The sequence below is a fragment of the Molossus molossus genome, unplaced genomic scaffold (genome assembly GCF_014108415.1).
Source record: "Molossus molossus isolate mMolMol1 unplaced genomic scaffold, mMolMol1.p scaffold_m16_p_19, whole genome shotgun sequence".
Lineage (NCBI taxonomy): Eukaryota > Metazoa > Chordata > Mammalia > Chiroptera > Molossidae > Molossus > Molossus molossus.
In genome coordinates, this window is record NW_023425354.1 from 50775669 (window position 1) to 50803561 (window position 27893).

The window sequence follows — 27893 nt, forward strand, 5'->3', positions numbered from 1 at the left end:
CTCCGCTCAGGCACCCGGACCGCGGCTCGGCTCCAGCAAGCAGCCTCAGAACTTCTCGGCCTCGGCTGTTTTTAGCAGTGGGATTATTGGCAGGGGTGGAAATAGACCTCCGTGTTCTGGGCGGCTTCCTCACCCACATTCCCAGGCACTTTGCTTTATTAAAACCCTCAGCTGTCACCATGACCCAGGCACGGGGAAAGGGCCCTCACCAGCTGTGGCAGCCTGAGGCCTGCAAGTGCGCCCTCATAAGGGCATGTCACTCTTGTTAGAAGCTGTGCGCCTCACATGGCCTTAAGAGGGGGCCACCTGCCCGTCGTCAGTCAAGATCTCATCTGCTCCAAATATAGAAAGAGCCCACCACCCGAGCTGGTCCTTCTATAGTGAACAGGAGTTCGGTTAATTCTGTGCTTGAGCATGTATTGCCAGTGTAATTAATAATGTATTATATATATATAATATTTATATAAATCATATATCTATCTATCTATCTACTGCTAAGAGATTTGAGGCATAGTACAGAATTCAGAAAGTTGGAGATTTCTGGATAGTATAAGAATTACAGTGAGAAAAATAAAAATAATAATAAAGGAGAAAAGTCTATTCAGAAAAAGAAAAAGGTAATTTTGGATGGCCCTTTCCTTGGAGACAGTGGGAATCTACCCAAAGAAGTTAGCTGGGAGAGGGGGAACTGGTCACCCTTTCTGGCCATCCTAGTATTGGGCCTGTGTGCACCAGAAGCGGTAGGTATCACAGAGGAGCTAAAGATCATCCGGGTTCCTGTGGAGTGATCAATGGCCCACCTGGGGGCGCTCTCTGAAGACAGGGTGGGCCGACCTGGCGGGCAAGAGAAGGGTTTAGTGGAAAGCCTGGAAGAGGCCACCACCGACAGTCAACAGTCAGAAGGAAAAGCGAGCTCCGCGCTTGCCCCGCCCAGCGGGAACACACCTTCGCGCACGCTCCGCCTCCCCAAGCTGTTTCTCTGTCTGTTTCGCCTGCTGCTCAGGAGTAAAGTTGCTGCGGGATCTAGAGAGAGCCCGGTTCTGCCATTTTGACCCTGAGCAAGTTACTCTATGCCTTGGTCTCCCCTTGAGCTGTCAGGCAGCAGTGACAGACCATCTCGTCATCGCCGAGTTGTAACCAGTGGCATGAGAGAGCCGAGCCGAGAGCTCGTGTAGGAGCTCAGTCAATAGTGGCTGAGCTCACCTCCTCTCCGCTCCAGGACAAGCCTCCCCTCTGCGGCCCGGGGGGCACAGCGGGTCTCTATTTGGACCGAGAGTCATGCTTCCGTTCCCTCTCTGCGGTATCAGGGCTGGTATTTTCTACAGTCACGGCACCCTTTGCTTTACGGAGTAAATGAACACTGGCGCAGTTGGGCATAATACTGACTCTTAGAAAATGAATCTTTCTATTTACGTCCTTCACAAAGTCAGAGCCTAAGAGAGATGGTCATGGTGCTTCCAGGCCCCAACTCCTCACCTGCTCCTTCCTGTAAAATGCCATGCTTTGCCGGCAAGCGGGCACAGGCCACATGGCCTGGGAGGTTTCAAGTTCGTGGCCCAGTCCCGGGTAACATGCGCCGGGGGCCTCTACCAGTTCTCCACGTCTGAAATTCTGTAACACGAGCTCACGTCAAAGATGGCTTGCCCTTCCTTCCTCTTTCTCATTTCCTTTCTTACCTGTATTTTAGTATGCATTTTTAAAAGGTAATGACTGTTTTAGAAAACATAATCACTGTATAACATTACATCTTGAAAATGAATGATAGAAATATTCAGTCAGTTTTCAAATTTCACCAATTGTGGTACAAATGTGTGTGTGTGTGTGTGTCCATGTATGTGTGTGTATGTGTCCGTGTGTGTGTGTGTGTGTGTGTGTGTGTCCATGCCCTGCAATTGATGGATAGGTCCAGTAAATCTACAATCTATACGTCCCCCTTCTATTTCATTTATATCTTTTCCTTGCAATTTATTTATTGAAAAAACTACATGGGTGTTCAGTCGCGTTCCCCACACCTGGAGTGTGTTGGCTGTACCTTGGAATCCCTGCATTTCCCACAAGTTGGTGGTCACCTCGGAGGCTTGGTCAGACCCAAGTTAGTGCTGGGCAAGAATTCTCCCAGGCAGTGTGGTGCACCCTTATCACGAGGCATATGACGTCTGCTTGTCTATATTTTTTTGTGATACTAGTAGTAATAATTCCTTTGGGATTCGTGGTTCACATAAAAATGGTGATGTTCTAGTTCTTTCTTTCCTTCTGTACCAGCTGGAATACCTCGCTTACAAGAAACCCCACCTGCTCTCTCCATCACTCACTCCCCACCGCAGGCAGGCCCGGGAAGCTCGGAGAGGCTCTGGGGGACGGGAGCCCATTGCCAGCCTCGGGCCTGGGCCAGACTCGTTCTTGCTGCCGTGATTCCCTCTCAGGGGTGGCCGCCCCAGGAGGACATGCCACGTCTTAGTCACAGTGTCGCCGTGAAGACTGGAAGCAAGTCAGAGAAGTGGTCTTTGCGGCAGAATGGTCTGAAAGCACTGAGACCCGACCTGGCGTCAGTGGGCCTTCCTTTCCACGCGTGAGGACTCCAGCAGGTTCCGGCACCGAAGAGCACCCTGCGCCTGTGATTCCCAGGGAGTCAAACTGGGCAGCTCCTCATCTTCTGGAATCGGGTAAAGAAGAGAGCTTCACAGCTATTCCCGGTAAGTTTAATTACGAGGACAAGCAATGGGTTCAAGGTTAGAAGATGCTGTTTCACGTAGCTGATTGACCAAAGGATTATTCTCACTTCCTGCCATATATTTTGTCTTTTAAGGAAAAGACAGGTTTACCCTGGGTAAGAGATAATATTTTCTGTGGTGTGGCTTTGAAATAGTGTAAACCGCCCTGGCCGGTTTGGCTCAGCAGTTAGAGCGTTGGCCAGCAGTCCGGAGAGACCCGGGTTCGGTTCCCGCTAAGGGCATGTACCTCAGTTGCAGTTTGTCCCCAGCCCTGGTTGGGTTGTGTGGGTGGCAACCACTTGATGTGACCCTTTCACATTTATGTTTCTCTCTCTCTCTCCTGCCCACTCTATCTGAACAACATATCAAAAACTGTCCTTGGGTGAGGATAAAAAAAAAAGAAATAGTGTCGACAAAGCCAAGGACTCTGGCAGACTATTCATGTATATCCTTCATGTGTGTGTTTCTAAGAGTTTGCACAGTGCTTGCGTGGAGTCTGCCTAACAGGCGTTCTGAGGGTTCCCTGATAGAACTGGGGGGCGGTGGTTATCTCGTGCTATAACCCTATTCAACTTGGTCTCCCTCATGCCACATTGACAGGTGACTCTTGACAAACTCCTCCTCCTCTGCTCCCACTGCCAAAGCAGTGGTTAACCTAGGAGTATTTTTCTTTCTGATCTAATTTCAAATTTAAAGCAAGAACAATCTCTCCCTGTCTCCACATACACACACCAGTTGAATTGATCAAGCCATCTGCTTACTGAGATTTTGATAGCAGGCATTAAAATCACCAACCAGTGAAACTCTTCCCCACAGGAAATAATGAAACAGCCCCAAACGGAAAACAAAGCAACGTTTATTGCATGTGAGAGGCAGTCATATGGAAATTAGGTAAAACGGTCAGGTACCAGGAAACATACATTTTGCATATTTTCTGTCCTGTTCCAGAAGAGATCGCTCACTCTTCACTCTCATGGACCCCCATCTGCAAAGACAGTGGCGTTTTAGTTATGCCCTGTGGCAGAGATACGTTCCCTCCTGCGCCCTCTCCTGGAAGCAGCAGGGAGTACTTGCGCGTGTATCTCAGGACGTGGGATATTTTGAAGGCCGCAGGAGAATACACAATTGCATACATGGAGGGCCTCACCCCATAGCATGAGAAGAAACTGGCCCTCGGAGAGAACTAGCCCATACACCGGGGCTTCCTACCTACAGGTATCTACATGGAAAGTGACTGAAGACAGTGCCAGCAGAGGGCGCTTGAAAGATCTCAGTGGGAACCCTTCACTCCTTTTCAGAATGGTGTTTAAGTCTTTTATTGGGGCTCACAGACCTGGGCTCCAGCGGGGCTGTTCTCAGCCAAATGAGCCTAGGCAAACCCCTTCCCTTTCTGAGCCCAGGATCAACCAGCTCTGAAGCTGAGGGTTCTCTAAGCTTCCTTCCAGTTCAGAACTGTCTACATCACGGCGGGTCCTCCCAGGCCGTCTAGGACCTGCAAATCCAGCATGCACCTACTGCTCTCCATCCAGTTCCAGCAGGGACCACCTACCCGGCTGGAGGTGAAGTCGCGGGTCTTAGCACGAAGCTTATTGACTTGAGATTCTGCAATATCGGCACGTTCTTCAGCCTCCTCGAGCTCATGCTGAGCTTTTCGGAATTTGGTGAGATGAGCGTTGGCTTGTTCATCCTAAAACCAAAGAGCCCGAGCAGGTAAGATCAGCGCACACCTCTCTCAGAGCCCACCGTGAGAAACAGACCGGGCTGCCGACTCGAATCCCAACGCGTCTGACTTACAGCCTCCTCCGCCTGCCTCTTGTAGGACTTGACTTTCACTTGGAGTTTATCCACCAGGTCCTGTAACCGCAGCACATTCTTCCTGTCCTCTTCGCTCTAAAAGTGAGAACACGGGAATGTAGAGTGGCATGAGGTCTGGCTAGTGTTCTGGGGCTGAAGTGTGTCTTCCTGAATTCCCAGGAGAGAAAGGTGGTGTTTGCACCTTACAGAGAAAATGCGTCTCTGGTTTTCTCTCCACCCACCTGGTAAGTTAACTCCTTGACCCGCCGCTCATATTTCCGCAGGCCCTTGACGGACTCAGTGTTCTTCTTCTGCTCCCCTTCGAGCTCAAACTCCAGCTCTCGGATCTGGGGAACACGGTTGGGAAATTAGTCTGGGGCTGTAGGACCAAAGGGGAAAGCTGGGAAGCTCTGTTCATGCTGGGGTTCTTCCTGCAAGTACCCGCGTCTCCAGTTTCTGGATCTGTTTCTTCCCGCCCTTCAGAGCCAGCTGCTCGGCCTCATCCAGACGGTGCTGCAGGTCCTTCACCGTCTGCTCCAGGTTCTTCTTCATCCGCTCCAGGTGGGCGCTGGTGTCCTGCTCCTTCTTCAGCTCCTCGGCCATCATGGCCGCCTGAAAAGCAAGTCGCACCCACTAAGATGAAGACAGGGACCAGGTGCCACGGGGCTGTCAAAGCCTGGGCCGCCAGGGGACCAGAACCAAGGTAAGGAAGAGGACAGTAGGTGAGATGATTGAGCCAGCTCTTCCACAGGGACTGAAATGGGCTACACCAGGCATTTAAAATAACCTAAGGAGCCCTGGCCGGTTTGGCTCAGCGGTTAAGTGTCAGCCCACAGACCAGAGAGTCCTGGGTTCGGTTCCCGCTAGGGGCACATACCAAAAAACAAAACAAAACAAAAAAAGCTGAGGAATTAACTTTGAAGGACTGGATAGGAAACAGTGTCTTCCTTTTCTTAAACTGGCCTTCTTGGAACTTCCCCACCCAATGAAATTCTTTCTTTCGTTATCACCATGATCACCAATATATTTTTTTCAAAGGAACCTGAGACTTAAAGAAGGTTGATTTGATACCTAGCATCACAGGTTTGGAGACAGAAAGTAAGGGAAGGCCTCTAGGGAATCAGGGTGTGCAGTGAACCAGCTGGAGAGCAAACTAGTTGCAAGGTAATGTTCTCCATCAGGCAGCAGATGGCGCTGCGGGAGCTGTGGCCGCTGGGAGAAGGCATCTGAGACCCAGAAAGGTTAGGTGATGCTGGGAGCCACGCCAGTGTCATGTGAGGTGGAATTTGGTGGGATATTGACATCTGATGGTCTCATTTTTATATCTGGAATTAGTCACATGTTGAAGGAAAGAAGAGCTCCCCATGGGCATAGGAGACAGAATATAACCCTTTCCGGTCTTCTTTTCCTCTGCTCCCTTGTTTCCCGTATCCACTGGGAATGAGAGGGCACAGCTGAGTTCGAGGGAGGCGGGCAGTGGTTTCAGAGCAGAATGCACACCATGCGTGCCCTGGGGGAGGCCCACCTGTCTAATGGGAACTGTCTCGGGGCTGGGAGAGGGCAGGGGGCTTTCGTGGGACAGTCTGGGCAGCCACGCGGGAGCTGAGGGGGAAGCCTTACATCTGTGATGGCCTTCTTCGCTTTCTCTTCAGCATTCCTGGCATCCCGGCTGGCGTCTTCAACCTCGCTCTGGAGCTGCATGAGGTCTGCCTCCAGCTTCTTCTTGGTGTGGATGAGGCTGGTGCTCTGGGCGGGAGGAGCAGGGGTTACCCAGGCAGTCCGAGACTGCACCCCTCCCCGCGCCTCCCCCGCCCCTCACCTGGGTGTGCAGCAGCTGCGCTCTCTCGCTGGCGTCCAGCAGCTCTTGTTCAGCCAGCTTCCGGGCCCTCTCCGTCTGCTCCAGAGATGCCCGCAGCTCCTCCACCTCGGCCTGCAGCAGGTTGGCTCTGCGCTCCACGATCGCCAGCTGCTCCTTCAGGTCCTCCTGGCCCCGCAGAGCGTCATCCAGGTGCAGCTGGGTGTCCTAGCCAGAGGGAAAAGGAAGAGTCTAGTTGAAGTTCAGCATTAGTACCTTCCGCCCAGTTGACATCTTTGCATGTTTGGTGGAGGCAGGAGAGGTTTCCGCCCAGGGAGCTCTCTCAAACCTTCAGCTGCCCCTGGACACTCCGGAGGTGTTTGAGGGTCTCTGCAGCCTGGCGGTTGGCATGGCTCAGCTGGATCTCAATTTCATTCAGGTCCCCCTCCATCTTCTTCTTGATCCTGATGGCTTCGTTCCTGCTCCTCACTTCGGCGTCCAGGGCACTCTGCATCACTTCCACCGTCCTCTGGGAGTTTCTCTTCAGCTGCTCCATCTCCTCGTCTTTCTCGGCGATCTTCCTGTCGATTTCTGATTTCACTTGTGTCAGTTCCAGCTGGATTCGGAGGATCTTGGCCTCTTCGTGTTCGAGGGCAGCCTTCAAAGAACAGAAACGGCACCGGTGACGGTACAGAGCCTGCGACCGCCTTCGGGGTAAGCAAGCTTCCGTGGAACATTCATAACTAACTCCGCAGTTCAAAGTCCCTGATTTATCTTCAGTGCAGAAAGACAGTGTTTTCTTGCTATTTGTTTAGGTTATACTATAAAAAATAACATTAAGTCATCATATTTCTCAGGAGTGTGAACCACCTTGTGGATATTTTAAACTCATTTAAGATTTGGTAAAATCTCATTTTTAGACCAGTTTTAGTATAATATTTTTTTCCCAATAAATGTAAGACAATTCAAAGATTATCTCATTCAACCTCACAGTTTGAGATTTGATAGGGAAGGAGCAGGCTTTAGCATTGGATTTTGCAGAGGCACAAATGAAGACGTGGGGCCGGCTGGCTTGCCAGGGCGCCCCACCCTGCCCGCCGGCGCCTGCGCGCCCTCCCCGGTCTGCTCACCTCCGCTTCCTCCAGAGCCAGCTGGGTATCAGCCTTTTCCAGCTCGATCTGCTTTCTTGATTTCTCCAGCTCATGGATGGCTTTGCCGTTTTCAGCAATTTGTTCTGTGAGGTCTGCTATCTCCTCTGCAAAGAAGTCAGTGAGGATTGCATGTGACCACCTCTGCACGGGTTTCCAGGCAGGCGGCACCAACGAAATCCGTTTGAACTAGGTCATTGCCATGGTAAGGGTGCTGCTTCCTAGAGAGAAGATACTGCACAGAGAAAGACTCCAGAAAGCCCCTCCGAGGCTGAACCCTGTGCGTGTGGGCTGTGAGCCTGCGGGGGCAGGGGGTGCGCCTGAAGTCACGCCCTCTCCCGCACACTCTGGCTGCTGTCTGAGGGGAGCTCTCAGGCCCTTTTAAACGCTTACGCTCCAAGTTCTTATTTTCCCGCTTCACGGTTTCCAGCTGATCTAGGGCTTCTTCATAGGCGTTCTTCAGTTTGAAGAGCTCGGTGCTCAGGGAGCGGGACTCCTTCAGAGACGCCTCCAGCTCCACCTGGTTCTCCTCACACTTTGTCTTCCATTCAGCTAGTACCTGGAACACGTTGATAGAAGGTGTCTCCGCTCATTAGCTCCTCTCCCCCAAGCGTCTAACTAACTATGACCACTAAGGGCAATCCTCAGAGTTTGGGGCTGCACTCAGTGTGTCTCCTGCATAGATCCTTGTTCTGGATTAGTGGACTAACCCAGATTTTGTCTGTAAATTTACTCAAGATCCAGTATTAATCAGTAACAGTTGTCTCCAAGAAGCAAATGGCTCCTTTGAGAAGGAATTAGCTGGGCATAATTGCCCTTTTCCTAATATGAAAATGGCCCTGCATTTTTAAATATTTCATTAAAACTTTGGTTCAAGTCAGCCCATCTACCATACCAAAAAGGCCCCAACTTATATTTCTGCATATCCGCCGTCCAGACTGACCAGCAGTGTGGGGGAAGAAAAATGTTTGGGGCTGAATGACACTGTAGAAATGAAGTCGTCTCCACTGATTATGTTTGAACAGAACTTCCATCCCCACCCCATTCCTATTTCATTGTACTGATGAGGAAACCACAGCTCAGTGACGTTCAGGGACTTGCCCGAGCTCACACTGCCAGCGTGGGGCAGGGCAGGCAGGGCAGGGGCAGGGGCAGGGCAGGGGCAGGGACAGGGCAGGGGCAGGGGCAGGGGCGGAGCAGGGGCAGGGCAGGGGCAGGGGCAGGGCAGGGGCAGGGGCAGGGGCAGAGCAGGGGTGGAGCAGGGGCAGGGACAGGGCAGAGGCAGGGGTGGAGCAGGGGCAGGGACAGGGCAGGGGCAGGGGCGGGGCAGGGGCGGAGCAGGGGCAGAGCAGGGGCGGGGCAGGGCAGAGGCAGGGACAGGGCAGAGCAGGGGTAGGGGTAGGGCAGGGGCAGGGCAAGGGCACGGCAGGCTGGGACCCAGTCTCCTCCGTCTGTGACCACAGGTATTCCTCGCATCACTGCGTTCAGCCAGCACAGAGCTGACCCCCACCTTGTCAAAGTTCCTCTGCTTCTTGTCCAGAGCTGCAGCCATGGAGTTGGCTCTTTCCACGTCGACCATCAGGTCCTCCACCTCCCCCTGCAGCCTCTGCTTCGTCTTCTCCAGGGACGCGCACTTCGCATTCACGGCCTCAACCTGTTCCTCGGAATCTTGAAGACGCTGAGCAAGTTTTTTCCTTGAAGGATGTGAAAGAGAAGCAGATGATATTTAAATTTCAATCTTCCTGAACACCACTATTCATCATGTTGGAATCATAAGCCCAGGAAATTTCCTGGCTGCTAAAAATCAGTGATCAACAGCCTGCCTCGTCTCTAACCAAGATCAAAGTCGTTTGTCTTTAGGAAATGTGCCAGGGCCAGCGCCCTCTAGTGGCACCGCACTGCACTGAAAGGCAGGGGGTGGGGAAACCTCTCCTCAAAAACATGCTGGTTCCCTCCCTAGTAGTGCTGAAGTCAGTGCCCTGGAGGGTTCGTGGGAAGGTAAAGAGAGTTGCGCACTTGGCCTCCTCCAGCTCCTCCGTGCGCTGGATGGCGTCCGTCTCATACTTGGTCCTCCACTGGGCAACCTCGCTGTTGGCCTTGGACAGCGCCCTCTGCAGCTCGGCCTTGGCTTCCTGCTCCTCCTCATACTGTTCCCGCAGCAGGTCACAGTCGTGGCGGGAGGACTGCAGGGCGTGGGCCAGGGCGTTCTTGGCCTGAAAAAGTCAAGAAAGAGAAGCACCCCCAGGGAATTCATATTTTAACGCTGTGTTCGCGATACACCCAAGTCTGTACCTCCTGTCCTGTGTCACTACTGAATGACTTCGCCCGGAGGTGCTTGCAAATGCCATCAAAGAAGCGCCGGCTCAGATCATACCTTGTTCTCCTCCTCCAGCTGCCTCTTGAGCTCCTCCGTTTGCTGGGTGACTGCTTGCTTGCTCCTGGAGAGCTGGGACACGATGCCTTCCTTTTCTTCCAGCTGCCGACTCAGCTCGCCTGGGTCCAAAGAGAAGGGTTTCGTTAGTTCTGTTCATTCATTGTTACCAAGCTCCGACGTGTGCCGGGCACTGTGAGGAGATCCGGGCAGAGAGCCAACGATCACATGTGGTCCTTTCTCAGGGCGGACGGATGAGTCCGGGAGGAGGAAAGTATGGTTGTGAATGACTTGAGAGTGGAGTGACTTTTGTCAATAAAACCCGTGAGGACATCTGCAAATCTCAACATGACCAGGAACACCTACCAACTCCCAGCAGATCTTGCAGCGGCCGGTGTTTCCAGCTGTTTGTCGATTTGTCAGTAAGGGAAATAGTGCTTTCCCAAGGACTCGGTGTCTCTAACAATTCAAGGTAGACTCTTGGGTGGATATGCTAAGTTCAGGTTTATATGTGTATGTGGAAGTAAGAGAAAAAAGGAGGGGGTAAGGGGATAGGACCCTATAATTCCAAGATTATGATGAAATGGCAGCTAAGTGTCCAGTCTGCACTGTCCGGGTGGCTGCTGGCAAAGGGCTGGTCCCCCTGCGATGCTGGGCCGCAGGCCTAGTGGCCTGGGTGAAGACACATTTTCCAGGTGAAAGCCCCAAATAACGTTCCCCAAATTTTTATTGCACACCAAGAGCCTGTACAAATTGGCCACGTCCCTTTATTTATCGTCTTGGCTGCAGACAGTGTGAAAACACGCGTAGCAAGAAGAAGGGCAGGGGCTCGGTTTCCGGCCCCAGCACTGCCTTCCAGCCTCCTTCCTCGCAGGTTCCGCGGATTTTGAAAGAGGCTGAACCACATGGCAGTCTGAGTGCCTTCTCCTTCTGGTCTACCCCTCGCTGTCCTGCTTTCACTGAACTCACACTCAGTGATCTCCTCCCTCAGCTTATTGTAAACGTCTCCTCCTCTGGGTTATTCCCATTGTTTCTCTCCTGAAAAGGTGCTTTTGTAGAAATTCTCCCCCAAATGCACTCTACCCTTTAGTTTTGCCCAGTGGCCCCGTAAGGGCTGCGTGAGGCGCTGTCCCTTCCCACCTCCCGGCGCTCACCGGCCTCCGTCTGAAGCCGAGACTTCTGCATCGCCAGCTCGCTCATGCCCCTCTGAACCTCCTCGTTCTTGCCCCTGGCCTCACTCAGCTGGTCCTCCAGAGTTCGGCATATTTTTTCCAGGTTTGCCTAAAGGACGGAGAACATTAAGTCAGCACTGAGAGCTGAAGGACCCGGGAGGTCTCTTTAATCCAAAGCATTGGCCCCCTTCTGCTTGAGCACCTTGGATTTCGACACGCTCTCCACGTTGCTGGAGAGGTCGTCGATCTCCAGCTTGAACTCGCTCTTCTCCTTCTCCAGTTTCTGCTTGACCCTCTGCAGGTTGTCCATCTGCTCCACCAGCTCGGCCACACTGTCCCCGTGCTTCTTCCTCAGGGTGGCCACCATGGCTTCGTGCTGCAGGGTGGCCTCCTCCAGGTCCCTGCGCAGCTTCAGGAACTCAGCCTCCCGCTTCTTGTTCAGCTCGATCTGGGTGGAGGTGACGCCTCCCGCCTCCTCCAGCCGCTCGCTCAGCTCCTCCAGTTCCCGGGCGTAGTCGCTGCGCTGCTTCTCTGCCTTGGCCCGAGTCGCCCTCTCGGCCTCGATCTCTTCTTCCAGCTCCTCGATTCTAGCCTGCGGAGCCCAGCAGCCCCAGAGTGACTCACTCTGAATGGTAAGAACAGGCCGCTTCCCACTCCCATTAGACAAACCAGTCCTGGAACTTTTCCCAGAGAAACACGAATCTTGCTTGTTTTCTTTTATATGACATTTTCCTGCACCAGCATGGTCATTACCCTGCCGTGACCCACCCAGGATGTTGTCAGGGTAACAAAATGTCGACTCAGAATACTTCAATGATGTATTTTATTTAAGGTTGTATGAGAACATTATTCACACTGCTCTGTCAGCCTCGCAGAAAGGAAACCGCCGAGGCAGGCAGACCCGTGGTGCTGCCCACCTGCCCAAAATGGCTTGGAGCACAGAGCGCCCCGCCCACTGTGAGTGACCCACACGGGAAAGAAAATCCCAAACACCTCCTACCTGTAGCTCTTTGATTTTCTTCTGAAACTGGAGGCCCAGAGTCTGCTCATCTTCCACCTTGCTCTGCAGTTGACTATATTCAAAATCCTTCCTGTGAAGGGAAATGCAGAGTGTGTGAAGACAAAACACCCAGCAACTCGCAACCCCGAGGTCAGTGGTTTGAGGGCATACTTCTTGAGCCTTTCATCCAGCTGCTGCTTATCGTTCTCCAGGTCCGATATGGACTCGTGAGCAAGCTTCAGGTCTCCCTCCAGCTTCCTCTTGTTCCTCTCCAGGTCCACACGGAGCTTCTTTTCCTGTTCGAGGGAGCTCTCCAGCTGCAGGAGGCACCATTTCCTTTTGAGAACAAATGCTTTGCCCCAGAGGATTCTCGGGGGCTCTTCCCACCCTGAAATTCTAGGACTGCCAATTAGCAGTATGTACTTACATCATCGACTTGCTGTTCCAGTTTGCTCTTGATTTTACTCAGAGAATTGACTTTGTCTTCTTCAGCTTGGAGGTCATCCAGGGTCTGCTGGTGGGCCTCTTGGAGGGCTTTCTTCTCCCTGGTCAGCTTTGCAATCGTCTCATCCAGCCCGGCGAGTTCCTCAGTAAGGTTCTTCACCTAAAAAGGAGCCACAAGCAATTGTAAGAAACATGGTTTGGTTTGCAATGACCATATCACACTGGATAGACCCACAAAGAGAGCACCTTGTTCTCTGTGGCATGTTTCTCCTTTTCGACCTTGGCCAGTGTCAGCTCAAGGTCATCGATGTCTTTCTTGAGCTCTGAACATTCATCCTCCAGTTTCCTCTTCTTGGCCGTCAGCTCCGCGTTGATCTCTTCCTCGTCCTCAGCCCTCTCAGTCACCTCCTTGATTTTGGCCTCCAGCTGGAATTTGGCTTTGATCAGCTGGTCACACCTTTCCTCTGCGTCCAACAAGTTTTCACTTTCCTTTAAAAAAAGAATCATGGTTTCCTGTGATGAGACAAGGTGTGTGACACTCCAGCATTTTGTTACCTATGAAGTTCTGTAAGAAGCATCTGAACTAAAAATCGAACGTCCCACCAAAATTCTCATTTTCTTAAGTAATCAATTCTGGAAGGAAAGTGAAAACAGAAAGATTTCTAAACACATACAGCTTGTACTTGGAGCTGCAGGTCGTTCTTCTCTTGCACGAGAGTGACTAACTTCTCCTCCAGTTCCTTCCGCTTTGCCTCCGACTTGGCAAGCTCCTCTTTGGTTTTCTGGAACTCTTCCTTCATGGTGGCCATCTCCTTCTCCGTCTCCGCGCTCTTCAGCAGCGGCTTGATCTTGAAGAAGAGCTTCATCCAGGGCCAGTGCTTGACGTTCATGAAGGCGCGGACGTTGTACTGGATGCAGAAGATGGACTCCCTAAAAACAGGGATATTGGTTCTTTCTCAGAGAGACCCCTCCCCCTCCTCACAGAGGCCCTGCTCAGACAGAGACCCCACTCCACCTTCTCTGCACCATCTTCTGGAATTCCACACGCATGAGAAACCCTCTGCACACAGCTTGTGTCCGAGTGATCAGCTTGGCCAGACGGTCATCGCGCATTTCTTCCAGGGTTCCCAGCAAGCCAGCTTTGAAGAACACCTGAGAGGGGAGAAGGATGACATGGGTCGGTGTTCTGGAGAAGTCTAAAAGGGACTAAAGGCCAGCGGCGGTCAGAATCGATGCATCACCTTGGTGTGTCCAAATTTGTACTGAGTGTGGTCAATATCGATGGATGCTAACAGCTTTTCACAAGCTTTCTTGCTGTCGATGAACTGTCCCTCGGGGATGGCACTGGCATTCAGCACTCGGTACCTGCCGTTGGCAACATGGGCACAATCAGACCATTAGCAAAACCATAAAGCTTGGAGCCCATCCAGCCAGCCTCTCTTCCTGTAGGCGGATAGCCCAGTCCGGAGAGGGAAAGAAACTTGCCCGTAGCACACTGCTAGGCAGTGGCCTAGGGTCTAGGCCTCCCGCTGGCCACTCCAGGTGTTCTCCTGCCAGGTGTGTATCAGATAAGCTCTGAGAAAATGTGGAAGACAGAAGTATGCACACTGTGGCCAAGGGGGAGGTTCTTCATTGTACATGGAAGTCCACACCTGTCCTGTTGAACTGTGTCTGTTCATCAGTATTTCTCTCTCAAATCCCAGCATTTGCACCTCTTACCAAGAGCCACAGAGCACGTTCTGGGACACACCTTTGTTTAAAATCCCCGTAGAGGATGCGGTTGGGGAACCCCTTCCTGCAGATGCGGATCCCCTCCAGGACACCATTGCAGCGCAGCTGGTGCAGCACGAGGCTGTGTTCCATGGCCCCTGGGAACGGAGCGAGGGACATCAGCCCCATGCAGAGTCCTGGGAAACTGGCCCCCCGGGGAGCGGGTGGGTCTCACCTGGCGTCTTGGTCTCATTGGGGATGATGCAGCGCACAAAGTGAGGGTGAGTCGTTCTCAAGTTTGACATGAGCTTGTTCAGGTTCTCCTGAAAGAAAGCAAGTACATGCAACAGCCTGCTGTCGGCTTTTACAGACAGAGATACTGTGATAAACAGTAAGGTGTATGTTTTCAACTTATCATGAATTCTAAAGAATAATGGAATTGATGAACTCTTTCAATAATCCTATGGCTAGAGGACCGGGCAAAAAGAAACCCTGACTTAGCCTGGTCGGTGTGGCTCAGTGGTTGAGCGTGGACCCTGCACCAAGAGGTCGCCAGTTTGATCCCAGTCAGGATACATGCCCGGGTTGTGGGCCCAATTCCCAGTGGGGGGCATTCAGGAGGCGGCCAATCGATGTTCTCTCTCATCAGTGTTTCCATCTCTCTCTCTCTCTCCCTTCCTCTCTCTCTAAAATCAATAAAGAAAAATTATTTTTTAAAAAAGAAAGAAACCTCAACTTATATAATAGTCTTTTGTTTCACAGTGAGCCAGAGACTAACAAAGTAGAAAATGTCCCCTGAATCAACTCAAGAGGTGTGTGCAGCCCGGCGGGACGATGGGGTGCTGCTGCCTGTGTCCTTCAGGCAGGCTCACCTCCCAGGTTGCAGGGCCAAATGAATGAATTCTGTTCCTGCCTCATCAGACCTCACTGGACTCTCGCCATACCAGCACTTCGCTGAGCGACAGCAACCACGTTCAGGCCACATTACTACTCTTGAGTAAACAAGCCTAGAATCGCTACATTGCTCATTTCGCGATGATTTAAACCAGCTACAAGCAAGTAAGAAAAATATTGTATTGTTCTTACCCTGAAGAGGGCAGAGACAGTTTGAAAGGAAGAACCCTTCTTCTTGGCAACTTTCTTCTTTCCGCCGTCAACTGGAAGAAATGACATTGGCGCGTGCTTGTTGGCAGGTCGACAGAGGCGTGTCGGTCCTGCAGACCGAGCTGGAAGGAGAAGGCATGACCACAGGGCACTCTGGGGAGTCGATTACCATCCGTGGTGGCAAACGTGGCATAGAGGTGTGCCAGGAGCCTGTTGGAGGACTTCTGGTACAGCCCGACCACCGTCTCATTCAGGGGGTCCTTGTTCTTCTCCAACCAGCCTGAGACGCTGTAGTCCACGGTGCCCGCGTAGTGCACCAGCGAGAAGTGGGCCTCCGCCTTGCCTTTCACGACCTTGGGCTTCTGGAAGTTGGCAGACTTGCCCAGGTGCTGGTCATGCAGCTTGTTCTTGAAGGAGGTGTCTGTGGCCTTGGGGAACATGCACTCCTCTTCCAGGATGGAGAAGATGCCCATGGGCTGGAGTAAGGCAAAGCGCACAAGGGATCAACGAGAGCTGCCGTGGTGAGCGGCACAGTACACGAGGAGAGAGCACCGAGTGGCCAGAACAGGTACCTTCTCGATGAGCTCAATGCAGGCAGCCAGGTCCATCCCGAAGTCAATGAACGTCCACTCGATGCCTTCCTTCTTGTACTCCTCCTGCTCCAGCACGAACATGTGGTGGTTGAAAAACTGCTGCAGTTTCTCGTTGGTGAAGTTGATGCACAGCTGCTCCAGGCTGTTATACTAATACCAAGATTCAATGTTCATGTGAAAAGTTAGACTTTTCTCAAAATCAGAGACCCATCAACGTCCCTCCCCGTTGCTCAGGCTCTAGCCAGCTCAGGTGTGCTCTCAGATACGGTCACATTCCTCAGGGCCTGGCCCAGAGCATGTCTCCTCCGGGAGTCTTCTCTGCACGGCCAGCAGGAAGGCGTTCCTCCTACCCCGAGTTCCCACCTTCTGGGCCTCTCCTGGGCACGGACCACAGGCTGCCTTATTCTGTAGTTACTTTTCAGTATGCCTTATATCCTCCTCTCCTCCTCTACAAACCACAGGCTCATCTACTTAACTGCATGTCTTTCCTGGTAGACACCAGATATACACTTTGATGAATGGCTATGTGCTTCCAACCCAGAACCAGCAGGATATTTGTGTAAAATACTGCATGACTGGCTTATTAAATTCTCTATCTGCTCAGCTCTCCTTAAGTCAGTAATTGCATTTGTGATTTTTTTTTTATTCATTGGACTATGCCCTTTAAAGTTGCCCTTGACACAGTATCCCCCTCTCGTAAAGTAATACAAACCCTCCCCAGATTCTCTTCTACCTGATCCACCCTCTGTCTAGTCTCCCTGCAAGACGTGATCTCATGACATCTTCCCAGAGCTGGGAAAACCAATTCCCTCATACAAAGCCACATAAAGGCACGAATATACGCAACACAAACCTCGAAGATCTCAAAGCCCGCAATGTCCAAAACACCAATGAAGTGTTGTCTTGGCAGCTTCGTGTCCAGTTGCTGGTTGATGCGAGTGACCATCCACAAGAACAGCTTTTCATAAACTGATTTGGAGAGGGCACTCACAGCATGGTGCACCTGCGGGAAGGATCAGCAATGGGTCTGCAGGCGCCGGCCACTGAGCGCCTGTGTCCCTTCCCCACCTGGAAGCCGTCGCCTACCTGACCCACAGTCTGACCCTTGGTAACATACTCGTTCCCAACTTTCACCCTGGGGAAGCACAGAGCTTTCAGGAGGTCTGAAGAGTTCAGGCCCATCAGATAGGCTGTCTTGTCAGCCACTGGCAAGAGAAGAAGGACAGTTACAAAGGGGAACTCTGATGCTTGGTGAAGTAGAAGAACCGCTTTGAAAACCGTCCAGATGTTGCAAACAGTGGCTATGTTTGGCCCAGTGTGTTTTACTTTTGCTGTCGCTAAACGTGGCTGGGGGTTTTACTTTTGCTGTCGCTAAACGTGGCTGGGGGAAGCTGAGAGAATATGGCAGTTTTTATGAAAAGGCAGGATGGCATTCCAGAAAGCCCTGATCACTTCCCGTTGCAGCCAGTCTGGCGATTCAGCAAACACGGGTGGTAACAGTGCCTATAGGCATCAGAGCCCTGGAGAGGTTTAAACACCTCGGTGGAACACCCACCGACCTTGGCTCACACCCTGTCGCCGTGGTTTTGTACCTTCCGTGCCGTCTGGCTCCGCCTGCTCCTCCCGCTGCTTCTGCTTGAACTTCATGTTCCCATAGTGCATCACGGCGCCCATGAGCTTGTAGAGTCCAGACTTCTCTTCCGGACTGAAGCCCAGGATGTCGATGGCACTCTGGCATGGAAAGAACGGCATGTCGATCGGTCGATCCCAGGGACAAGGACGAGCACCCGCCCCCTTCTTTCTGTTGCACTCACATCCGTGGCCAGCAGCTCCTCGGCATCGTCAATGCTGGCCACCAGGATTTCACCCTGGCTGATGAAGGGGTAGTCGTAAGGGTTGGTTGTTATAAGCAGCAGCTCTGAGAAGATGAATAGTTAGAGGAGGTCACATGGATGCAAAGAAAACATCCACCCAGTGGAGCTGAGCTCCTCTCTTCTGGTTTGAAACTCTTACGGGAGCCCAAATTAAATTTAGAGTGAGAAATCTCTTTAAATGGCCTCACGATACTCAGGCTATGACTGAATATGAGTGTCTAGGAAAGACAGTGCAGCCGGTCCGTGCATGCAGATTAAAACCCCAGAGAGAACGCAGTATTTAAGTTCTCTGGCTTTGCATGCAAATGGTGCTTACTGAAGTGGGTTCAGAAAAGTTAAAAGGGAAACTGGCGGAGTGTGGGTCAGGTAGGAGCCACGCTGAGGAAGCAGCGGTTGAAAAGCTGCAGCCTGTTTCCAGGCTTGGGACCAGAAGGCTGAGCCAAAGGGCACAGCACTCAGCGGGTGAAAGGTTGGTTTCCGTATCAGAACACAAGAGGGCGCTAAAGGACAATGAAATGTAGTTGTTCAGAAGGTTTTCATAAACCAGTGCTGAATTCAGTCCTGGTTTAATCTTGTTGTTTCCCATTGGATTTGTTTTTTGTTGTTGTCTTTTTCACTGTCAATTTAGCTACATCAGATTTTGAAAACGGACTTTGTTGCCTGTTGAGTCCCCTATGTGTAGGTGCACCTCTACTTGGACCAGTGATGTCAGAGCCAAAATGCCTGAAAGACCAACCCCGCTGGGGACTTGCTCACCTATGAGCTCCGGCTTCTTGTTCGAAAGAATCTGGTAGAAGATGTGGTAGCTTCTCTCAGCCTTCAGCTGGAAAGTCACTCTTGATTTTTCCAGCAGATCTATGAGCACAAACACAGGACTGTTCTCCAGATTGCTCCCCGCCACCCTGAGACATCACCCATCCTGCTCATCTACTCACAGGTTTCAATATCTGCAGACGCCAGCTTCCCAGTGGTGCCGAAATGGATTCGGATGAACTTGCCCTGTGGGCAGACAGAGACCACTGTTTACCGTGGCTCCAAGTCTTCCTACCCGTCTCCTGGGCCAGGTGAATAGCAGCTTTATTTCCCTATAGTTTGAAATTAGGTATATTCTCCTCTTCTCCCCCCTTTCTCTTTCCAGTTTGATGTGCTGCTGTCCCACCCCTTTATCCCACCCTGCCTCCAAACCACCCACCTCATGCAGTCAACAAGGTAAGAGACTGATTTTTTTCTACATGCAAATCAAACCACATCACTTCCCTGCCTATGGAATCCTTCAGCAGCTTCCTGAGTGAAATCCAAACTCTTTCTCATGGTCTACAGGTGCCTATGTGACGGGTCTCTCTGCCTCTCCCCTCTCCTCATTGGCTGCCCTTGCCCACCTCGCTGCAGCCACTCCGACCTCTTTAGACTCCTGGACAAGACCAGACCCTCCTCCATTTCAGAGACTGTGCGCTTGCTTTGCCCTTTGTCCCTCCTCATCCTGCAGATCTTGAGGTTCACAGCCCCCACCAGAGGCCTTCTGTGCCCACACTGTCTAAAGGAGACCCTGCCTCCAGTTACTCTAGCATAGTCCCTGTTTATTGAACTCTACACGAATGTATCATTATCCAAAAGTGTCTTTTTTTTTTTTAACTTTATTTTTGTTACAGATGTTTCTCTTTTTTTTACCCCATTGACACCCTCCTCCCCATCCCTCCTGCCCTGTCCCTGGCTTTGTTGTCCATTGGTTGTGCATACATGCATATAAGTTCTGTGGTTTATCTCTTCCCTCCCCCCACCACCCCCTCTTCTGAGGTTTGTCAGTCTGTACCCTACTTCCATGTTTCTGGGTCTACCCTATTCTCAGACTGTTATGTTCATTATATTCCACAAATAAGTGAGATCAAGTGGTATTTGTCTTTTTCTGCTTGGCTTGTTTCACTTAGGATAATACTCTCCAGGTCCCTCCATGTCGTCTCAAAGGATAAGAGATCTTTCTTTCTTACAGCTGCATAGTACTCCATTGTGTATATGTACCACCGCTTTTTTATCCATTTGTCTACTGATGGACACTTGGGCTGTTTCCAGATCTTAGCTATTGTAAATAGTGCTGCTAAAAGTGTCTTGTTGATCTGTTTCAATTCCCTGTCTGTCCCTCTGGACTGTAACCTCTGTGAGGACAGGGACCCTGCTTGTCTCGTAGGCCACAGAGAAAACCCCAGCATAACTGAGCTCAGACTCACAAAGCGAGAGGAGTTGTCATTCCTCACTGTCTTGGCATTCCCGAAAGCCTCCAGCAACGGGTTGGCACTGATGATCTGGTCTTCCAGAGTCCCCTAATGCACGAAACCCGGGGAGGAAAAGCCACAGAATGACAGCAAGCAGTGCTTTTCAGACTCTGCCACCCCTGCCGGCCTTGCTGCTGGCCATCTACCGACGGGCGTCCCTCTCTCGGAATTTCCAGTCCGAGGATGAATCAAATTGACAGGAAGCCTCACTCTGACACACCTCTGCTGTGTTGTTACATTTAGCTATAGCTGAGTGTCTCGACTTACAGTGCCTCTCATACTTCGGTTCCCTGATTCTCCATTCAGTTAGGGTGTCTGCTTCACTTCAAACTGTGGTGACATTTTCATTTAGAAAGGGAACATGTACTGTAGTTGTCTCTAGTGGGGTACACGATTCTGCCCTAAAAGATGGAGCTCTCTGCGGTGCGCCCAGGCTGACCTTTCTTAGAGCCTCATTTTCCAAAACAATGACAGGACGTGGTCCTGCATGATCAGCCATGCACTGGGCTGCCTGAGGTAACTGGCTGTCCTTCCAGATGTTCAATCCCAGCCCACTGTCCTTCCCTTGAGGAAGGGCTGCCGCCCCCCTTTGCTCCCTCACCGGAAGTTAAGACAAAGGATAGAAGTAGAAACACGGCCAGCCCTCCTCCCCGCCCCACCTTCATTTTGGAGTCCTTCTTCTTGGCAAGATCCCCAGTGGCTGCAATTGTTGCAAAGTACTGGATGACCCTCTTGGTGTTCACAGTCTTTCCTGCCCCGGATTCTCCGCTGTTGGGAGTGATCAAAAGAGAGAGCAAAAAGATGTCACACAGAGGCCTGGGACACAGATCAGACACACCTCTCCCAAACAAATGCGAGCCCACACAGAGGCAGAGACCCAAGGGAAGACCTCGCAGCTCGGCTGACCCGCAGACGGGTAATTCCCATTTTCTGGGGCTTTCCACACGTCTTCTCGCCCACCCCCAAATCTGTCCTTGACTCTAGACTTTGTCCTAAATACTTTCTAGTGACAGAACAGAGCGGTGGTGCCTTTGCTTTCTGCGCTGGGGACTAGGAGCCTCAGCTCCGAAACTGCTCCATGCCTTGGAAACTTACGTGATCAGAATGGACTGGTTTTCACGATCTGCCAAAGGCAAAAATAAAATAGAGGTGATGGCAATATAAAGAGTCTCACACCTTTACCCCATTTCTCAAGGAGTCACGGTTCAAAGCACAACCCCTCTTCCCTCTCCCAGTGTGTGTTTAGTCCTAGATGGGAGCTTGAGCATGAGCCGCAGAGAGGCCAAGCCCCTGCCTCAAACCGGCCAGTGGCTTCTCATGGGTCAGCGGCTTCTGATGGTATTAGGTTGAACCATATGAAATTGTCAGTACTGTTCTTGGCCCATAAAAATCTTAGTTTCACGGGTTTAAGCAATACTTGCATTAAATGCAAACTCCTCACCAGGGCTTGCAGGGGGGTCAGAGATCTGGCCTCTTTCTGCCTCTTTAAGCATCTTTATCCTTCTCTCCTTTGTATGGAGGTCACAGGCAGGACAGGGCAAGCCCGGCCCAGTGGCCTCCTCCCAGCCCTGCCTAGCACCTGCTCCGCCAAGCCAGACGTCCCCTTGGAACCTACCAGTCAGCATGAACTGATAGGCGTTGTCAGAGATGGAGAAGATGTGGGGCGGGGCCTCCTGGCGCTTTTTGCCTCGGTAGCCATCCACCACCTCGGGGTTGTACACCGGCAGCCACTTGTAGGGGTTGACGGTGACACAGAAGAGGCCCGAGTAGGTCTGTGGGAGGGTAAAAAATACATATGTATGCATATAGAAAGCCTTGATGGTTTTACTTTTTTTTCTTTTTTCTTTTTTTACAATAAACTAGTGAAGCAGGGAAGATACAATTTCTATTTATAGGTGAGGCACGTGCGATTCCAGTAGAGGCGGAGCGGGACCCCTCACCACTGTGACAGTGCTGAGACCGAAGTCTCTGCTCCCCGCCCTCCTATTCCAGCGGCCTTCTTCCCACCCCCTTCGTCTCCGGCTTTCTCATCCTCTGGCTTTCTCTCCCCCCTTTCCTCTGCTTCCCATTTCCCTTCTTTAGTTCAGCGGCTGAAACACTAGCCCCCCAACCCCGTCATCGCAGCCCGCGCCCCCGCGCGCACGTAGATCATCCAGGAGGTGTAGCGGTCCTTGAGGTTGTACAGCACGGCCGGCTCGTTCAGGTGCGTCAGCATGGCCATGTCCTCGATGCGGTCGAACTTGGGCGGGTTCATCGCATACACGTCCTCTGGTTTGACCACCAGGGTCTGAAAGGGAAGGGGTGCAGACACCCGTCACCTGGGGAGAGGCCCGTGAGCCGAGGTCAGGGGCCAGGGCGAGAGGAACCGGCCGCTGGGCAGCGTGGGCGAGGAGGCGTGGGCAGCTGGCGAGGTGCTGCCCGATGCGGGGCTTCGTGTGGTCCCTGCAGTGGGCCTGAGGTGAGGGGAGGATGACAGAAACGAGGCAGGGGACCTCGGTGGGTGGGTGCAGGGATGGTGCAGGACAGGTGCCGAGGGACACCTCAGGAACACTAGGGGGACCCAAACGCTGCTGAGCAGCCGGCGCGAGTCCCTGTCTACGCAGAGAACTGCGCGGGTCCGTCCCTGAGGCAGGGACCCAGGGCAAGACGGGCAGGCATCGGAGCCGCAGGCTGGCACCCAGTTACCAGTGCTCACAGCTCTCTGAAAGCAGCTGTCCGGCCCACACCTCTCACCCGTGCTTCTGAAACAACCTGACACCCCGCCCCCGCCCCCACCCCCGCCTCGCTGGGGTCAGAGTGTTGCCGCCAGGCAAGGGGACCTGAGGCAGAGCAGTGGTTCCTAGCGCTGGTCAGTGCGGCGTGGTCCCTGGGGAGAAGCCCCGCCCCTTGGCCCTGGCTTGCGCAGGCGCAGGGCTTGAGCCGCTCCTCCACCTGCCCTAGCCCCTTTCTCTCTGCGGCCTCCTTTGCACCTGAATCGTGTCCCTGGGCCCATCTCTGGACCCGGCAGTCGGACACATGCCTTTTCCTGCCTTCAAGCAGAGATTCACTCCAACCACCACTGCAGCCCCCGAAGGTTGAGATTGTTTTAGATTGTCATTCTTTACAGCTACTTCCTTCTTCCCTGCCGTTCTGTAAGCCCAGTCTGAGCTCCTCATCTGTACCTGGCGGTACAGAGAGCCACCCCCAGAGGGCCACGCGTGGCAGGGCTCAAGGACAGTTTTACTTCGCGACCAGCTTGGTGTGGGAAAGCCAGATGCTGTGGATTTTATTTTTCCTGTCTTTATTTTTAACTTTTCTTGGAACATTCCAGATTCTTCTGGTCCAGATTCTACAAATCAGTGAAGTCCAGAATGCCTCCTAACACTCCCACAATGGCCTAGGCCACTGGGCGACACTGCCCCGGCCTTCATGGTGTGGGCGGCGCTACTGCACACTGAGCTTGTGTCAGCGAGGGCCCTGAAGCGTCCCCCCCTCAGTTAGACAGCTGTTGCTGGAAGAATTAGCGGAAACCTAAGCCACCCAAGGAGAGTACTCTAGACGAGATCTTCCTACTACTGGACTCCCAACTCCACACCCTCGGGGTGCGCAGAGCGGATCCCTCTGACTTAGGGCCCCGTGGACAGCGACAAAGCACCCGAACCCTTTGCTCGGCCACAGTCGGGCTCTTCTCACCCTGCAACTTGGGGCCAGTATTTGCTCTGCTTGCTCCGTGGAAGCTGAGCCGTGACGCTGGGAGAGGCATCGTGGGGAAGTGGCCGGGTGGGGCGCATGGCCTAGGCACCGTGAGGGGCGGGCAGAGAGCCAGGGGCCTTCGGGAAGGACGAGGCTTACCCGGTTGTCTTCCGTTTCCACCGTGACCTTCCCATCCTGGGTGCTCTTAATTTTCCCCTTGGCGTACTCCTCCTTGGAGTCGACCACAAAGCAGTAGGTTTTGGCATCGAAGGGCTGGTTCTGAGCCTCAGTCCTCTCCTTTTCCGACTTCCGGAGGAAAGGGGCGGCTATGCCGAACACTTCCATTTCAGAGTCGCTGCTCATGGTGTCAGCTGGAAGAGACCCCCGGTGAGCCCGCTGCCTCCTGAGCCAGGCCCCAGGCCTGTCCCCGCGTGTGCTCTGCCGCCCCAGGAGCCAGGCCTGAGTGCTGGGAAAACCAGTACAGCACAGGCATCCCCGCCTCCCCATTGTCTGAGGCTCGATTGGTGAAGGGCCTGGAGTCTCCACCACCTGGACCCCTACCAGCCGAGGGATGTGGCCAGAACTCTCACCTGAGTCACACCCACAGGACAGCAGAGGCCGCAGCAGCGTGGAGAGCAGACCTGCAGTGACAACGCAGGAGGAAAACTCAGGGGACCCTGCAGCGTCCGGTCGAACTTCGAATCAGCTCTCGATAAATTAGCTAAATAAGGATAAAAGACTAATAACGTTAGAAGAGCTTTACTCCAGAGATAAGCTGGAGGGGCAGATGGGGCATGACCCGCAGGTAAGCCATTAAGTAGCAAAAGCCCCCAACTGCCCCCACACCTGGCTCCTACCCACCACCAGGGAACGTTCCTCAGTCTGCCGTGCCTCCCATTGGAACTGGGCGATGAAGACAGAATCGCTGTTTAAAAAGCTCCCGGGTCAGGGAGAAGTCTCTAAGACTGACTGGTTGTCACCGGGACAGTGTGGTTGGGTTTCAGAGGAAGGAAAACCTGACAGGCATGCAGCCCAGGTGGGGAATGCGAGGGTACAAGAAGGCACTGGGTCCCCCAAGGGAGCCTGCCTATGACGGAGTGGGGAGGGCAGAGAGGGCCAGAAGGACCCCTGCTTCGGTGGGGTGTTGGAGGCAAAGGGTGGACAGGCATCTGGGCCTGGGGAGACCTAGCTGCACGTCTAACTATTTATTAGCAAAGCCAGGCAGGGCCCTGGCACAGGGAAATCGGCCACACCGAGGTAAAGGGCTGTGCAGGAGGGACTGTGACTTACCTCCACCCACGAGAGCAGCTACAAGGGGCTGCTGCTGGCCTGGGCTTTTATAGGCCCCGCTAACCCCCGTGGCTCATTCCTTCTCTATATTTGGAAAGAGAGTGACCGCACCACAGGCTGAGAAGCTGCTCCTTCCTCACGTTTTTTTTGGTCGTTGTTGCCAGGGAAAAGGTATATATAGAAATGAGCAGCATCATAACCATTTTTCCAACTATAGAAAGTTAGGAGTTTGAGATGCCTTGTTCTGAACTTGGACTGGCCCTTCTTCCCTGGATGTGATGGACCAGCCTGGCTGCAGAGGCCCTGCCTGCCTCCCTGAGCAGCGGCTGCCGGGCCTCACCCTCAGGGAGAGCCCTGCGCACAGAGCCAGGTAGAGGCTGCCTTCGCAACCTCATCCTGTAGGGAAACGAAGGAACTGAAAGAGCTCAACTCCTCCGGGAACTCTGAGTGAGACTTTTGTGGCAGCACAGGGCTGTGGCAGGGCTGTGTGATGGTAGAACGCACACCAGGAACAACAGTAATAATTCTTCTTCTGCCTTCCCTCCTCCTCCACCCTCCTCCTCCTCTCCTTTTACTGTGTGCCTGAATGATCCAGTAGTAGCATTATTCACTTCATCCTTTCTCAAGCACCAGTAGGACCAAGAAGTGAATGAATGAATGACAGGAAGCCATTCCCCCAGCCAGTCTTTGCAGCAACAGCTGCTTCGGCCCTGCTATTAAGATGCATTACCAATTAGGAGAGGCCAGCTGCTCGCCTGGGGGGCGGGGGACAGTGCCGAGAAAGGGAGGGGGTGTCTAACAAGTGTGGTTGTGTCTAAATCAGGACTGGAAAAATAAAGCCTCCAAGAGTAAGGGTACAGTTGAAACTCTGGCCCGTTCCCATCCTACTTTTCACTTATTTCTTCCAGCCCCCCCCCAACATCAAATCTTTGGGGTGGGCCAGGGGACAAATTATGGTTGTTAATTTTAAAGAGAACTGTGTGTCAACAGCTCCCACACCAAAATAAAGACTGCTTCCTTCCACCCATACGAAGCCCAGGCATGAAGGCTAGTCAAAGAGGTGGGTGCCCCCATGATGAAGGGGCGTTAATTAAACACCTACTGTATGCTGCCCCTATGCCGAGCACTTTAAGAAGATACTAAAGGAAAAGACAATGTAGCCTTTACACTTAATAATTTATAAATGATGAGTCAATTGTTTTTTTGTTTTTTTATTCTCAACCGAGGACATTTTTGCATTTATCCCAGAGCGGGAGGGAGAGAGGAAGAGAGAGAGAAACATTGATGTGACAGAGACCCATCGAGTGGTTGCCACCCATATGACCCCAACCAGGGCCGGGGACAAACTGTAACCGAGGCACGTGCCCTTAGCGGAGAACTGAACCCAGGACTCTCTGGTCTGTGGGCCACTGTTCTAATTGCTGAGCCAAACCAGCCAGGGCAAGTCAACTGTTTTTAATACTTAGGCAACTTCAGTTCAAAACACTATTAAGTGTTCTAGGAGGTCAGGCCAGGTGATGGCCACCAGGGGGCAGGTCGGGAAAGGCTGCTAACCCATTTGTCTCCCCCCGCCTTCTATGGGGCTGCTGTCCAAGTCTTTGTGCCATTGTCCAACCACCTTCTTGGAAGGCCTGTTCAGGACAGGTAAGTGTCACCTATGGGAGCAGGTGTTGACAAGCCGCGTGGAGCCAAGGGACAGCGCGTAGGGCCTCGGCTACATCTCAGGCAGTGAGGGCTGCAGGGCAGACCGCGGGTGGGCTTGCAGTGCCTTGAACACCAGCAGAATGTCAGAGGGACTCTGGGAGACGCAACATGGGTCAGTTTGGATTTCGCCTTTTAGTCACCGGTTTACCCACCTCTCTGTGTAACCACATCCACCCCCACCCCCAGGAAACTGAGGGGACATAGTTCACACAGGACGCTTTGGTCCTTGTGGAAGAACCCAGTGCAAGCTCTGAAATGTTGCTGGCCTCCCCCCCAGCTTCTCCGGAGTTACCCACCCTTTCTCCTCGCCATCCAGCTTCATCCAGGATCACAGAGGGCTCAGCTCGAAGATGCCAGCTCATTCGCTGAACGGCCTCCTTTTGCATGTGAGAAAATGGAAGGCTGCCCAAGGCCATAAAGAGGATCTGAGTTAGCAATGGAACTCAGCTCTCCAGAAAAATAAAAACAACCCGTAGACAGAAGTGACTACAACAATCACCACATAGAAAAGAGTTTAAAAACGTTATCAGGAATCGGAAAGTATGGGCAGCTGGTGGCAGCAGGAGCCGGACCTTGGGGCCAGACAGACCTGCGTGTGAGCTGTGTGACGGCCACCGTGTGGAGCCTCTCCAGCCTGTGCGTCTCGTCTGTGAGGTGGGCACAGCCTCACACGGTGTGTGCCTTCGCTGGGGTGTTAGACCGTCAGACGCACTCTGCCTGCTGCTGCGTGTCACCTGGTGGGTGTTTAGACTTTCTGTCTGAAGTCTGTGTGTTACGGCACATTACACTGGCCTTTTTGGTGACCCTGAGTAGATTATATTGAATTGAGTGTTTGTTTTATTGACATGAGGAGGGGAAAGAGGCATATATAAAATTTTTATTTTTAAAAAATATCCCAGATGACCGACCAGTGTATTATTAGCTGGCTTTTGGGGACCAGGAGGAGCCCCACAGCCGGGGCAGGGAGCTGCATTTATTTTCGGACGAGCTGGAAAGAACGCGTATTGTGTCCCGGAATGCTCCCCAGCTCAGAAAGGGATATGGGGTGGGGGACTGCTGCGCCCCTGTCCCCAAGCCCGGCTCTTCCTCCCGAGCTGACCTCGGCCACCTGCGTGACACCCGCCATGTGGACACCGGCCTGGGGCCACGACCACCTGCTCGGCCGCTGTCCGCAGAGCGTGAAGTCAGCTTCCCTCGGAGCAGGTGCCTCCCTGTCCACAGTGAGCGGAGTTAGGTGTCCCCGG

General features: G+C 52.7%; 1 protein-coding gene across 1 annotated transcript; it reads right to left on the bottom strand.

Moving 5' to 3' along the window:
• Positions 1–3669: 3669 nt before the first annotated feature.
• On the bottom strand, positions 3670–24018 carry LOC118633938 (myosin-3). Its single transcript, XM_036268213.1, has 39 exons — positions 23815–24018; positions 22127–22270; positions 21599–21755; positions 21079–21106; positions 20643–20751; positions 19939–20031; positions 18652–18715; positions 18473–18571; positions 17657–17760; positions 17435–17573; positions 16929–17047; positions 16696–16845; positions 15822–15992; positions 15419–15725; positions 15232–15302; positions 14381–14468; positions 14186–14303; positions 13677–13800; positions 13451–13587; positions 13110–13365; positions 12682–12924; positions 12419–12595; positions 12163–12308; positions 11992–12082; positions 11194–11583; positions 10974–11100; positions 9823–9941; positions 9465–9661; positions 8959–9142; positions 7842–8007; positions 7431–7555; positions 6650–6958; positions 6325–6528; positions 6126–6251; positions 4947–5117; positions 4748–4852; positions 4506–4601; positions 4261–4398; positions 3670–3696 (listed from the first exon to the last, which is right to left on the bottom strand). Exons 1-39 carry the CDS (start codon positions 24016–24018, stop codon positions 3670–3672), a joined length of 5823 nt encoding a protein of 1940 aa, XP_036124106.1.
• Between the last annotated feature and the right edge of the window lie 3875 nt (positions 24019–27893).

Excerpts from the sequence above, each read along its gene's own strand:
- LOC118633938 (XM_036268213.1), bottom strand. The coding sequence starts at position 24,018 with ATGAGCAGCGACTCTGAAATGGAAGTGTTCGGCATAGCCGCCCCTTTC. Across the intron at positions 14,469-15,231 it reads CTGTCTCTGCCCTCTTCAGG|GAGAACCTGAACAAGCTCAT; the intron begins GTAAGAACAATA and ends GCTTTCTTTCAG. Across the intron at positions 6,529-6,649 it reads GTGTCCAGGGGCAGCTGAAG|GACACCCAGCTGCACCTGGA; the intron begins GTTTGAGAGAGC and ends CCCTCTGGCTAG.